At 41.2% G+C, this 15,833-nt stretch overlaps 1 protein-coding gene across 1 annotated transcript; it reads right to left on the bottom strand.

Moving 5' to 3' along the window:
* Positions 1 to 1,792: 1,792 nt before the first annotated feature.
* gpr146 (G protein-coupled receptor 146) lies at positions 1,793 to 13,827 on the bottom strand. The gene is made up of 2 exons (XM_079564564.1): positions 13,517 to 13,827; positions 1,793 to 4,235 (listed from the first exon to the last, which is right to left on the bottom strand). The coding sequence occupies exon 2, from the start codon at positions 4,199 to 4,201 to the stop codon at positions 3,200 to 3,202; it is 1,002 nt and encodes a 333-aa protein (XP_079420690.1). The 5' UTR covers positions 4,202 to 4,235; positions 13,517 to 13,827; the 3' UTR covers positions 1,793 to 3,199.
* Positions 13,828 to 15,833: the final 2,006 nt, after the last annotated feature.

Genomic DNA, 15,833 nt, shown 5'->3' with positions numbered 1-15,833 from the left:
TCTATATGTAGACTTATAAAAGAACACTGGTGTTGCAAGTATACAGTGTGCGAGAGATTTTTCCTTTTCTACATTTGGCCTCTGTGCCTTCTCTTACGCACCTGTTTAAAACAAAGACATATGCGAAGTAAACCTTCTATATGTAGACTTGAAAAATGTTCCAATGGTTCAACAACATGGAAGATTTCTCCAAAAAAGGAAAACAAAAAAAATAAATAAAAGGAAGGCACAACTTGCAGAGATTTTTTACGTTAGTTTATTGTTTAATCAGTCTTTGACTCATTGACAGTCGATTACTTACAGAATCTAAATATATCTCTCATGAAATAATACTGTACTTTCGACAGAGCCATTATCCACATACAATATATACACATTACTTAGTATACACATACGCTCGCACCCAGTCGTCACATCTGAAAGTGGGTCTGATTCTTGAGGTTTTGCCGTTTTTTTGAACAATAGCTTGAGTCTGTGCTGCAGGAGGAGGTTTTACAGCATTTCGCTCTCATTATCACACCAATTTCTTTCCACTTACAAGAAATGGAGGCCCCCGTAAAAAAAGAAAGAAAAAGAAAAAAAAGAAAGCAAACTCTAGTCAAGGCCAGTAATGTGAGCTGTTATTTTGAACAAGTTTCACGACGAAGCTTCATTTGCAAGTCACGGATATCGTGCAGAAAGTTCATTTGTGGGAGCAGCCATTAATTAGTGCTGCCAAAAAGTGTTTCAGATCTGTGGCCTTGGAACATACTGTAAAGGCTTTGAGAGAAGTTGGCATTGCTTAAAAGGGAAGTTTCTACATACTTTGAACTTTGTTTTTTTTTTCACCCAGTAGTCGAGATATTAGCATAAAACTCTGCTCTTGCATGATTGTCCTAACTAACCAAAGCATTTCTTCGGGGTTTAGGTTGGTGACAGAATCTCCCACTAGATGTTGAAGTGGTAAAGAAACTGGACAGAGGTCTCGACTTTTCAGACTTGTTATTCAATCTACCTGGATGTTTGAAAGTTTGTGATTAGATTGAGCTGGAATTTGTGACAGCTAATAGTCGAGTGTTTAAAGCTGCTGCGCATCAGACTCTTTAGTCCGATTCACTGTGTAATAAGAGAGTATCAAAACTATACATTTTTGAAAACTTTATGAAATAAGCAATCTTTCCATTTGCTCTGGTATGTAAAACAAAAGGTGCGATAATAGCAATAATAACATTTATATGGGGAGAAAAAAACCTAGTTTGGCGGAAATTTACAAAATTTGGCAGAAAATTCCATTTGCTCGTTCCAGTCAAAAAATCCAATGAAACCCTTGTCATATGTTTCACAGACAATTGTCATATGTTGCCGTAGCGATGACCAGAACTCCCCATTTACTCTGATGGGAATATTGTATAATTGCACAATGACATGGGCAAATGGAAAAAAAATAAAAATTCTCATTGCTTATACCATAAGGTTTCCAAAAATATATAGTTTTCATGCTCTCCACGGAAATCCCACAGCAGTGGATTTCTAAATATAGTGAACCGGTCCAGTTCTTTCATCAGGGTTTGGGTCCGGACTCCGACAATTGCCAAATGTCTCTTCCTGCTCCTCACGGGTCAAAGAATAATTTGACAAAAGTGTGACTTCATCCACTTCAACATTTAGTAGTCACCAACCTCAGCGTGTTTGTTAATCATAAAATAGATGTGTTTTTTTTCATTAACATGTTCACTGATTTATGACATTTAACATAAACACTTGCCATAAAAGAGAAAAGTTATTCGTTAAGTGTTACTGAGGCAGATTCACCTTTACCGAATATAGGACCATAACTTTGGCGCGTGCCTGTAGTCAGATAAGAGACATATTTGAGGAGAGATTACGAGCTCACATGATCAAATGCCGTCATTGCCCTCATTTCACATTTGACCTGCAGCCACTGTGTGCATTCAAATCCTAAACAAACACCAGGACTTTGAGCTGGCTCCAAGTAATCATTAACTGCCACAAATGCAGTGATTTTATTTATTCAGCAGCGGCTACAGCAGGACATGGATGTATAACCCACATATGAATACAACTAAATAGAAAACCCTTTACAACAAGTGTCAATTTTATCATTTAATTATTTATTTGTTTCAGTTTTAATTCATTGTTCTTTTATATTAATTTATTTATCTCTATGCCAATGATACACATCCCGCACAATTGTAATAAATATTTGTCATAGTCTCGAATCTGCCTTTTACACAAGCGAGCAGCATTTATAACATTTTGGTGGGACCTTGAAAGGCAATCCAGTCATATTTAAGTGAAGGTCTGTGACAGTGTCTGGACCGGCTGACATATTTCCACAGGACAAAACCTTCTCAAACACTCATACAATGCGGGGAATGTAGAAAACACCTCCTCTTCTCGCAGCACAGACTTCACTGACCACTCCGTTTGTCACTATAGACTTTGTTAGCTGATTTGTAAAGCAATAACAGAACAATATAATATAAATGAAGTGCTTAAATGCATATAATGACAGCAGAGATCACAAGAGGTATACCAGCTATGGCATAAAACCTGATTTAAAGTATAGTTGAATGCTCTTGAATGATGCCAAGCTCCGATATTTTAATAATTACAAGCCTGTTATATAGAACTCCACCTTGAAACACAGGTTATTATTATGAACACATCAACATTTGTTCAAGTGATACAGGTGTCTGATTTGAGGGAAACTTCTCTCTAATTTTTTTTTTTTTTATAATCAAACAGGGCTAATTAATGAACTATGTTTTCAAGTATTTATAGTCCTGTAGTTGCAGTAATGCCTGGCAGCCATGCACTAGTAAACATGCAAACCTAAATGTTATAAATTAAACATGCCATGTTACCAATAACCTACTACACTGACTGGGGGTTTCTAAAAAAGCATGATTCCTTCATGGTAGTTAGCTGCTGTTTGTGCCAATGCTCACACTAGAGGCCTAAGTGTGTGGATAGCTTTAGTTGGTAACAAACATAAAAGCACTTAGTGGTTTAGCCTGTGTCCACTGCAGAGCTCCATTTATCAGATGGAGCTCTTAAAGGTGACAGGAAATTCCACAGTCCGCTGTCGCTGTAACACAGTCCAGAGCCCAGCTCCTGAGCCTGGCAGAAGTCCAGTGCACTGCGGTTCTGGAGCAGAGATAAGTGCTGGGGGTCAGGGGTCTCCTTTTGGGTAAGTTCACGTCACCACCTGCTGCACCGCTGAGCGTTCATGAGGACATGACTGGTCCGAGCAGTGCAGCCTGCGCAGCAGCCGCTGAAGCTTGTTGGAGAAGTTTTTATTCATTTGCCGATACATGAGAGGCATGGCAAAACTGCTGGAGAAGGCCAGCAGCTTGGCCACACATCGGAGGAAATAATAGGTGGGATAGTGGTGTCTATTGCTAAAGGAGCCTGGGCTCCCGGCTATAGTGTGCACTAACAGAGTCATGTAGTAAGGTGTCCACAGCACAAACTGAACACACACAGAGGCCAGCAGAAGTCTGTGGATTGAAGGGTCCAGTCGGGCAGAGTCCTGGTCCAGAGGGGTCGATTCTTTACGGATCCGTAAAATAAGCACAAAAGCATAAAGCACTGCCACTGCTGGGACCACATAGCCAATAAACATCATAATAGCGTCCGCTGCCTCCTTATTCTGCATTTTGGAGCACTCGATCATTTTGGTGGAGACATGATTACAGACATAGAAGAGCAGGGAGGAGAAACTAGTGAGCACAGCCCCGCCCCAAATGAAGCCACACACGTGCTTTGTATTGTACACACTGGACATGTAAGTCCGAGGCAGCGCACGCTCAATGTAGTAGTCCAGACTGAGCAGTGTGGTGGAGTACATGATGACCAGAGAGGAGATGTTGAACAGAATCAGCAGAGTGATGTACACCTCGTTATTGTAGTCCCAAATGAACCAGCGGCTGAAGCTGGAGCTCAACAGCTCGACTGGGGCCACCACATTGAGAACGAGCCCCGCGATGGCCATGTTGACGAAGTACACATCTGGCATGGTCATGGAAACCTTGTTGGACAGGTTGACCACCACCAGCAGCACATTGTAGCAGAGCCCCAGAGGGAAGCACACCAGGAGGTAGACGAGGGAGAGGATGGAGAGGATGAGGCCGAGGTCCTGGCACAGCTGCTGGTCCACGCTGGAGTCTGTCTCATTGTAAAGCAAGCACATCCACATCGCGGGCTCGACACAGCGCACCTCAGCACGCCAACTGCAACACAGACAGAGGGGGACAGCTTATTTATCAAAGTGGTTTGATTTATGCTACAAAAGTGATTTTCCTCATAGAAAAAATGTCGACCAAACAGAAAGTCATTTTTCCTGTAACAGCCAAACAAGCCCATATATCAGAGATGTAATGTGTAGTAATGGTGTTTACTGAAATAGCCCTTCTCTCAGTGCAGTCCGGAGAGGCAGTCACGTCAGACACGGCCTGGCCATTATCCCCGGGTAACTCTGTTAATTTCACTTCAGTGCTTCTCACTAGCTGAATACGAACACCTCACAATTCATTTCAGCTCCATTTGCCGGCTCAGGCCTCAACCCCAGGACCAGAGCCACACTGTCCCGAGCAAATGAGGCCCTTTAAAGAACAACAGTGCGTTTGTTATGATGCCTGAGCAAGCTCTTTCTTTACCTCGTCTCCTACTTTTGTAGTCACTGCGGTGGGAGACCATGGCTTGCATTGATTTCTCTGGTTAAGGACTTGTTTTGTTGACAGTCTTTAGTCTTGGTTCAGTCCTTGGTGGCACAATTTTGGAAAAATACAGTATGTGCCTTTTTTATCATTGAGAATTTACATTTTCATAACAAGTTCAGAAGCAATAACACAAGAGAAGAATGAAATATGAGCATCATCTGTATAGGTCTACGGGTTATACGTTTAATAAATCTCAATGGAGACTTATTATTTTGTTGCTTTCAGTGCACATTTGCTAAATATTTGTGGCCTTTGCAAGCCATTTGTGCTTATTTTAGCACTTTTCTTCCCTGTGGACCGGTTGGTCACTGATTGCAAAAGACAAAAAGCAGCATCGTGGGTTGTATCTTCCTCCATTAGCACCTCGTGTATGAAGGCAATGTTTAGGGCTTTTCACATGACTGACTAGCCCGATAAGAGCTGCACTCATCTGGACAGGCAGTTGACGCACTTCTTCCTCTCTGTTCCGGCTACAGACAAGAGGACCTTGGCACGGGAATGCGGTGATGGGAGAGATTTATAGAGGGTATGAGAAGGTGACACTGGTGAGAAGAGGCCAAAGTGAGGTCAAAGTGTAGGGTAAAGTCAGAGAAAAGAGCAGGAAAACACATGGAGAAGTGGCAGGCTGCTCAGACTCATGGAGGATCCTATTGCATAAATAAGGTGACTTTTTATAAGAACTTAAAGGTTGTTTAAAGGAACAAGCCACCGTTTTTCCAGACTGAGATATGTTAAAAAAGCAAATGCAAAAAGACGCAAGTATTTTTTTGTGTCACAAAACTTGGAAGAGCTTGGTCGCTTTTAACTAGAGGCTAAATGCTAGCAACATCTTTGGTCTATTTGCGTGACTGAGCGCACACGTGAAGACCAGACAGGTGCGCGTCATCTCGTCTAAGCTCAGGCAAGAACCAGTTTTCTCAGTATGTAAAACCGGTGGCCTGTGCCTTAGTCAAATGGGCAATATTGTTTGCATGCGTATCATAGATAGCAGACACGAACAGGACTTTGATGATGCCTTACTCACTACTACCATTAGGGCGACAGGAGTAATTTGAAGGGAAGCAATTCAGAAAGGCTGTAATTAATTTGGTTGAACAATATCCTGTATGAAACCTGCAAAAAACTTAGATCTTAAACATATTCTAAAATGTATGCGATTGTGATTCTTGAATCAGTTTAGCAGTTCGTAGATTGAAAACGATACAGACCATAAAATAATTTCTCAATATTTTGTCTTTTGAATATTCAAAAAGTTCTAAAAGTTTAAATACCAAGACGTGTGTGACCCAATTTGCAATGCTCTAATTTTGCTTTCATGAGGTGAGCAACAATGCAAGAAGAGCAGGGAAAACATTCTTCCATTCACTTATGTAACGCTCCACTACAGAGGGGCTGTTTTGGCCGTAAGCCCTCAGACACAGACGCGCACACAAGCCCTTTGCCTTAGCCCCGCCCCTGCTGCTCTCTGATTGGCTGTAATGGCACTATAGTAGAGGCACCGCACTGGAAAAGGATCAGGAGGAAGAGGAGTGTAGGGTTACTCTTTACAAAAAAACCTGTCTGGTCCAGGACTGGAACAGCGGTCAGGCCTTTTTGTAAACAGACCCTACAACAACAAGCAGCCGCTGACTCGCTTTGCTAAACCGGGGCTTAACCAACAGGACACAATTAGCTTATGGCCTCACTAAAGGCTTTTAAGGACTGTCAGACCCTGATTCTACTTTTGTCTGGGAGCAATATAGTGGTCAAGTCATGGCCCTGTCCTGTTAAGAGACTTTTCCCATGGTCTGGTCCTAATATGATCGTGCTCTGGTCCTGGTTAGTTATTTAGTTCACTTATTTATAACAATTTTCCCATATTGCTCATTTCATATGGTGCAGGTCTTTCTCGCTCACTCGTCGCTACCTTTTCATCACCTACAGACTCGAGGAGGGGTGGCTGATTATTAAAGGCAGAGAACCAATGGCATTGTGGGTACTTGTCCCCTTTCATTAGCACCTGCTTTATAAAGGCGTTTTCTCGCACCCTTTCATTTGCACATTGACACCCGAAGGCAGCTTCCTACAGTAATCACGGCTTTAGATAAAGAACTAAAGAAACTGAACTACAGGGCTCCCATCTGCAATCATTAAGCCCCATTTGAAAGCAGTCAAGTCGCGTTTTATAACTAGGGGCACCGAGGCAAGTTTTTTAATCAGCCAAACTATCATGTGATGAGGGAGGAAGGAAGAATGAGATGGAAGTGGGTGAGGTTTCGAGTTTCTGAGCCAACAGTCAGTGTGTGAAAGTCAAATGAGAACACTTTTGTCATTAATCAAGCTGCACGCACGATGTTGGATTGAATACTTTCAAGCACTTTTCAAAAACTTTCAGCACAGATTGTGACCAAACATCAAAAAATGTGGGAAAAAAAAAGAAAAGAACTTCCCTGCATCATCCATAGATTTAAATTAGACCCAACAAAAGAGTAAATAATAAAGAACAGCTCAGCTACACTATGTGTAAGTAACTGCATATAACACACATTAGAGTGATTCAGTGTAACTGGTACAAGTATTGTACATTTCAAAATAGATATTTAAATGCAGTTTGACAACACAATCATAATTTGAGACTTGATTTATCCTGGTTTAACCTAACAGCGTCGGCAGTAAGGACAGGGTGCAGAATAAAGTCGGCATACTTCACAAAAACGTACTTGTTACACATTTCAAGCACACAGTGTTATTGTCAGACAACATGCACCTCTATCTTTTTAGACAGTGGTTAAGCTACAATTATGTTGATTCACTAAACTGTATATTGCATTAGCTGAAATGAATTCTTGATCACAAAAACATTTCCCTGAAGGGTGCAGCCTGATTAATCTTACAGAATGTATTGTATCGAATTGTACTGTACCAAGAAAGTGATCAATTGCTTTACATCGAATCATTTGGCCTCACACCCCTAGTCTTTTCACTCCCTTTTAGGCAGAGTTGTTCATTATGCTACATGTGGACTGTTATTTGCTTTGCGCTCTTTGTGCTGCTGCCTAAAATAAATTAATACATGAAATGAAAAAAGTGAAATGAATCACTACAATTGTCGTGCTTGCTGTGATTATTTACGTAAAGCACATGTGTCAAACGCAAGGCCAGATGCGGCCCGCGAGATGATGATAATGTGGCTCTTTGTAGAGCATGAATCTCTGAGGGTGCAAAAAAAATAATAAAGCCCATTCCTGTGAGGAGTTATGGATTTTGAAATAGCAAGAATGCTCACTCCAGCCACTAGGGGGCAGCTTAAATTAAAAAAGGAAAGAATTCCACACGTGTCCAGCAGAGGGCACTGACATAATAAGAATCGGGATATAAACAGCACATTATAGCCATGTGGTAACTGCCCCAGGGCGGACTTCAGTGAATGAATAATGACCAAATGCAGCACGTTGAGAAACGTGTGACACAGGCTGATAAAGCACAATAATCGTAACCCGTTGTTATTTATTTGGCAACAGTCCTTTACAATATATGCGTCCCGCAACCCGCCGTGGCGGCTGAATTTCGGGCCACGACCCAAACGAGTTCGACAAACCTGACGTAAAAGAATAGTACAGCTTTAAATTGACTTATATGAAGACATAAATGGGGGATTTGATGCAAACAGAAAGAAAACAAATGTGCTTTTGTTGAAAGGCCCAATAAAACGTAATTCACAAACTGACAGTGATCAACAACAGAGAGACATGATCACAAATATTACACAACCTCGCATCCCCTAATACAGATGGAGAGGTGTTTTTTCAATGGGCGGCTCTGGGGTCCCATAACCACGTCACTGTTTTTGGCTGAGATGAGTCCAGCACGCAGCAGCCAAAGCTCAGACCTCCAGAGAAACAAAGAGTGATGGTTTTATATTCAGCTTTGGAGATGTTTGGGTAAGAACAAAATCTTCTCCTGTTTCTTCTCTGTTTTGCAACAAAGAAACGTGTCCTTCAGCACGTCAGTGTTTTGTTTCGCCAATGTTTTCATCTACCGGTTTAAAGGCATTCAGGTACAGATTACTATAATAATAAATGTTAGTAGAAGTATATACGGTGCAATATTGCACACTACCATCTTTGGTATTGATTTTTTTGCGGTAAATGCATAGCAAAAAGAGTAATCCTTGGAATAGTCGAGATAACAAATCACTATACATAATCGTTCTCATATTGTCTGGATGATTACTACTGCCCCTCTCTCTTTTCTTCTTTCTATCCACTATTGTGAGCACAATCAGCCTTGGTGTTGTTAAAAACACAGTTCCTGAGTTTCGCGCATTGTGCAAGCCAGCAGCTCGTGATAATGAAATCTTGATATTTTTTCCCCACTAAGCTGAAGGGAAAAACAAGCAAGGTAAAAGTAAAAGTCTACTCTTCATGACTAACATTGTGCCTTACGAGCTATTTCTGCTTCAACATGAAAGGAAATTACCTCCACTTTGCACTGGTGATGGAAAGATGAAAGTGATAATGGGCTAGCAAATATCCTGGACATATAATGGGTTAATTACAGTGAGGTAATACTGGCATACGACTGTCACATAATGGTGCTGGAGATGGGCTTAACACCGCCTCCATTTGGTCAACTAAAATACACCTCGACACTGTGCTGAGCTTTCATTTATCACACAATGAACGTCTTTTCCTCTGCTACTGAATAGAAACAAATCACCTACATCTTGCTGTATCTTCTTCTCACAACAAACTGTGTGTCATCTTTCCCTGTATTCAAATATCTCCTTAGCCTCAGCTTGTTCCATCGGACTCCAAAAACAAGGAACGCAGTGTGCTGACCTGTTGATAACCCCACCCATCCTCGGTACTCCCAAAGAGAGCCTCAACATCTTTATCTCTCTGTTGTCTCCAGCCCTGCCCCGCGTCTCACAAACTACAAAACACAATCACACTACCATCTTGAACACCTGTCCCCAGCTTTAAACTTGCTGAAGTAAATCAAATAGCATTAGCAAATAACCCATTGTTAAAGCAGTAGTAAGTAACTCATGCGCCTAAAGGCCATAAGCGCCACTGCAGGTGTCGTAGCATGTTTCGTTTTTTTACTCATTAATTGTCCGTGAGAGTAAATACTACGCTGACAGAAAAGACAAAGTAAGAGAGGGATATTGTACATCCAATTACACAATGGAGATCATTTTTTTTCACTCAAACTTGGCTGTAAATGCTGTTTAAGTGGCTCTAGCCCACAGTTAGCTTTGCCCGTTAGCCGTTAGCTTCTTTGTGATTCTATTAATGTGTATTGGGCCTCCGACCCATAGGCAGCAAAGTTGCAATTGTGGTTTTCGGGCCAGAGACACAGGGGGAGATGAAAGACCCCCCATCATCCCATTAACACTTATATTACTCCCAGAGGGACTACGGAAAGGATTCATTCCGGTAAACAAGTCATTAAGACTGCTTTACGTTTCAATAGATCCACATTTGACTTTCATGCTTCCTCTAATCTTCTTTTCTTGTTCTCTTTAATGTCTTTTAAGCATTGACATTTTGATCTGGCAAACTTTTTCCACCAAGCTACCCGTTCCTGATCTGTGGGGTGTAGCCTAAACACACTGTATGCTGGAGAGTATTTTGCAATAATACACAGTCAGACTGTAATAGTTATTGCAATAGTTCACAAATCGAAACCAATTTGTTTCATTGTCAATCAGGATGAAAACAATTGAGCTATTATGAATTTTTGTTCTGATTGAAGAGCCCCAGAGAGATATTGCAATATTTTTTGTTTTCTTGTTATTGTGTTACCAAACTTTACGATGGCAATAATTTAGTGATATATTGTGAAGCCTGAACATGATCAGAAATTCAACTAGACTCTTTTTCCGGATGTGTTTATCTTAATCTTTTTTAGTTTTTCTAACCAGTTTTTAGTCATACCCGGACAAAAGTGAGACATTGATGAGTTTGTTGCGGTTCCTGAACTTAATGTATGACCTTTAAAGTGACACCACAATTGAAATGTGCAGATTGTGCTGTCAGAGAGAGAGAAACAAAAACCCTGCTCCTCGCACATGTCCAGTTCTGCAGTTGTGTTAGATGTGATTAAGCCGCATGTGAACTTTCATGCACTACTCAATGTCAAACGTGGTTAAGTGAAATATTCCCAGAGGGAGGGAGGCCCTGTTACAGCACGCTCTAGCCCCACCAGAAAAACACGGAGCTCGTATTTTGAGTGACGCACACGTACTTGGCGTCCTCGAGTTGTGCATTCAGATCTGGCTGATGTATGCGCTGATGGGAGTAGAGTGACATAGCACTGCAGCCCACACCCCTCATGTATCCTTACTGGAATTTACTGCCTTTTCTGAGAATGTACCGAGTGATGTCACAAGACCCCCTCTCAGGTATTCAAGCAGAACTACTACGGCTGAAATGAAAACAACGCATGAGTCAGTCTTGTTATGATTCTGCAGAAGAGACAAGGGCTTCCCATAAATGTTAACCACTTCAAATGAAAGAATTACGAATTACAGGGGAATAGTTTTGACAAACATCCGTGTTGATAGTTAAGTTTAGCATCTTTGTATTCTGCCACAGTTTTTTGCCCATGACCAAAGCTGAAACTCATTGCAATATTCATCATAGCTATTGTATACCCACTAGGCTGGACAAATGAGAGCCTTCACAAACCCACAAGGCTAGTGTTTTATTTATCTAACAGCCCACATGTAAGTCTAAAATCTGGAAAAGCATTCTCTATCTGCAACCAGTTTAACCAGTTAATACTTTTTTTTATTGAAACAATGCATTTCTAAGGCCCCGTGACTTTGATGCAACTTCCTGCAGGTACACGGGGAATCCCCGGCTTTGGTTCTAGTAAAATGTCTTTTTATTATTATGTACAGGCAGCTGTAAAATCCACACCTGCGCCTATGTCTTCATCTTTATCGAGGAATTGAAGAGTCAAGTCAAGCAAGTTGTCTCGTATTTTCAACACTAAATGGCATTAACAATCCGAATAGGTCCTAAATTTAATTTGAAGAAGGAGTTTATGTAAGCGCCTCCCGAAAAGCAGCAGTGATTGTTCATAAGTGATGTGCTTTTTGGTGCATACTAATGTGGGATAACATTTATGAAATTAAAGGTTATTCAGCTTTCATCACTGATTACAATAACAGCAATTAATCTCTTACCTTAACCAAGCACATTTTCTCCAAAGCCACGTTGTCACCTTTTTCTCATGTTTTTGTTGCATTTGTAACTGTTCTAATGCATTTTTGTAACATCTTTGTTGCCTTTTTTGTCATGTTTTTGTCACATTTTTGCTGCTTTTTTGTCGCGTTTAGGACTCGTCTTCATCGCTATTTTGGCGCTTATTTTCATGAAACTTTAAGAAGAAGCCAAACTGGAGAAAATATGCTTGGTTCAGGTTAAGCAATTTCAACCCTCCCAAAATGCTGATGCCCTACAATCTAGCCTGCATTCAGCACAGAGAATGCTTTATCTGTGTGATGGTTAGTTTGAAATCACAACATTTCAGTGACTTGAGCAACTTCACCCTGCTCCAAAATGTAGCTTTACCCCAGCACTTTAAAATTCTGCTTAAATACACATTATTTCCAGTAATGAAGACTCTAGCCGCCTCTGCTTTTTGCAATCAGGCCTTTGCTTTGTAATTATCTTCCCACTTCAAAGTCTGGTCAGTGTGTGGCCATACCTAATAGCGTCTCCTGCACAAAGCCTTTAATGCACTTACACCTACAGAGGCTGGACCGTGCAATGTTTGCACTATTCCCTCTGGTCACGTTCAGGTCAAATCCCGCTAGTCTTTCTGCCTTACGCCGAACTGTCAAAGCTAGAACCGTAGTCCGAGTTCATTTTGTGGCCAGCACAAAGCCAGCTTACAGCCATTAAGCCCAGCCACACACGCCCATGTCCACACGGCTCACATGGACCAAGCCTGACAAGACCAAAGCCTAGATCTTCTCTTCATAAACAACTTTCGCTACTGAGACCCGACGACTGCCATCTCCAGTGACAGTTGTGACTCAAAAAACACACAACAACACATATGCTCAACATGTGAAACTGTTAATCACCACACACTGATGCTCTTGTCAAGCTGTGGTTTTAACAGCAATAGGTTTAGTGTGGCAAAAGATGCAGACTCTGAGATAATAGATTTATGTGTTTTATAAAGATCTAATGCACAAGAGACCAACAATTACACAAAAACAAGCCTGATATTACATGATGGTTGAATTATGAGCAATATACAGCAACTCATGGCAAGTTCATTGTGGTTGAGAATTGTGTGTGAGGCTTGTAAAGAGAATGTTAAGTCAGCAAAACTATGCATTTGCACAATAGGGTTGTCTCCTATAGGCTTTTAATGCAGACAGTGCACAAAGCATCCCATGACCTTCTGCTGTGTAGCCACATATTCGTCGCTGGTACAACTTTACCCTGTCAAACTGTGAGAAACTTTGTCATTTCCCCCTCATCACAATCCTGCTGTTTTTTGAATGAGACTGCAGCTGAGCACACAGGCTAAATGAACCCATATCGTGGTCCCTTTATTTTTGTGCAGACATTGTGTCTTTCCATCACACTTGACTGAGCAGATCAAAGCGTGGATAGCTGTCACGGTTTTGCCATTATACGTCCATTTCCACGGCTATTGTTGCCAAAAAACTAAAGCGGCTCACACTGGCTTATCAAGACTACTACGGCTATGAATCATTTATGTTGCGTATTTGGAGAGAGGAACTAGATCGTAAACCGAAACACATTAGGTTGAAAACTTACCAGAAACGTATAGCACTGGCTCTGTGACAATCCTACGGAGGCATTTGGTTTGGATGTAGCGTTTCCATTGGTGTCTCTCACTCGCTTCATCTCACAAACATGTCCAAAAATACGCGCTCGCACTCTCTCTCCGCCCTCGTAAAGCCTAAAAGCGGGCAAAAGAGTCGTTTCACTGCATTTTGGTCCCGTACAGTCCTGCCCTATCAACTTTTCAGACGAGACTTGTGTTCTGGAAAGGGGCAGTCCGTGCGATGCACACTTTACTACCTCTGGAGGAGTGCGGCTTCTCTGCCCTACGCTGTGTACACACGTGACCCTCCCCCACACCGTGGCTGCGCCGCTGCGCTCCGGCTGCGCTCTGGCTCCGGTGGCCTCGCCGCGCGCTCATTGGCCGGCCGCGGTGGAGGTGGGACACCGCGGGGAGGAACTGGAGGGGAGGCGCTCACACATACACACAAATATTGGATTTCAGTGTGTTTGGGAGGACGTGACACTTGCATTCATTTTACCTAACATAACCCTATTCCTCAAAAGCAAAAGGGGGAGCAACAGCTTGTTCTGTCCAGATGTGGATGTAGCCAAAATATATACTCAAGCAATAGTAAAGTTGCTTTAAAATTATTTTACTCAAGCAGACATAACAAGTAGTGCTCAACATGATGAAGTAGCCTCATGAGCTATTTGTCACACTTTTCTCTAGAATTCGCCGCTCATCAAGGGAAAATCCCACAAGAGTCAGACCTGCATTAAATGAAAGCTTGAACCCTTGACTTGAAGGAGATCTGACTTCCTTTTTTCTATCATACTGAGATAAATAGTTATTAACCGTAAAACCCAACATCGACTGTGACAATGTGCCCCGTGTGGGGGGCAGGTTGTCCTCGGAGTATTTGATGTTAACTTTAAATTTTATAAACCTTTGTAACTTTTTTCCTTTTTGAGATAAAAGGACAGTTTTTAAACAGTCGCAAAGCAGATGTGTTCATGACACTCATATGAACTGTTGAAATGCTCAATGAGGTGTAAAATGGTACAAATTCATAAAAAAAAATGCAGCCTCTATAAAAGCTAATGTTCAAAGTGATCAGAAAAACGTGCCACAAAAGAAAAACAAAAGTCCCTCCATTTATACCCCGTGTGACAAATAACTATTAAGTTAATAAGCTTATAAATATTGTATCTGTTTGAAGGATCTCATGTGCAGCACTTTGGAAACATTTTTGTTGGTTAAATGTGCTACACAAATCCCTTCAGTTTTTGTGACAAATAGCCCCAAGTGTCCACTTTACCAACAATGTAAGCTAGCATCTCTGTCTTTCAGATCAGTGTCTTTTGTTTAAGGCACTAACTAAAGTAAAGCTCTCACTACAGCAGAGGTCTCCAACCTTTTTTACCCAACAAGCTTTTACACAACATGAGCATCGGAGAGCTACTTACGTTCAAAAACACTTAACTTAACGTAACTTAGGTGGAGTTCACCCAGAAGAATCACTTGCCAAGATGGTATTTCAAAGAAAGTGACTTGAGTTTAGTCCTTATACTTTACTATATTGAACCAACTGTTCACAGATTGTGTTCAGCATGTTCAGAACAAACAGAAAATGCATCTAAAATTTGAGTTATCAAGCGTGTAGAGATGTAGAAAGTCTTTGTGGAGCTACCTGGAGAGGCTTGGCGAGCTACTGGTCGCTCCCAAGCTACTGGTTGGAGATAACTGCACTACAGAAATAACCCAAGCATTAAAGTTTGGGAAAGCCAAAAAAACAAATAAAATGTGTCCCGTCCTCATGTCTTCAGTCCAAATGAGAAAATGACTATTGGAAGAGAAGAAGTACACCAATACACATATTATATATCAGTACCAGCGTACAGCGCCCTCTAGTGTGGCTCTAAAAAGCAATGTGACAAATTATCTCGTATGACAAATAGCCCTGGTCTCCCCAAACTGTTTGGGCTTAAAAGTTTGATTTCTGCTTCAGTAGCGACATAAATTATGAGAAACAAAACATGAAACTATGTGAAAATCCATATAGTTTGAAAGGAAATGCCTTAAAATATATAGGCCTATAAAAGCAATCATGGTGAAAAAAAAAAAAAAGCACAGTGTAAAGAACATGAATGTCAAGCTTCTGCACTTTAAAGATTGACTCACAGGAATGAGTAACATTTGTTTTTAAAGTAAAAACTACAATATAAAACGACTCTAAAAAGTACAGTTATTAAATGTACTTGTGTAAATGTAACTGAGCACTATCCGGTTTAGTCTATCTCTAGACCTAGTTTGTCTGGTTTAGTCCTGGCAGAAGTTTGAACTTAG

This window comes from Gobius niger, assembly GCF_951799975.1.
Source record: "Gobius niger genome assembly, chromosome: 10".
In the NCBI taxonomy this organism is placed as follows: domain Eukaryota; kingdom Metazoa; phylum Chordata; class Actinopteri; order Gobiiformes; family Gobiidae; genus Gobius; species Gobius niger.
This window is presented reverse-complemented; position numbering and strand designations above follow the sequence as displayed.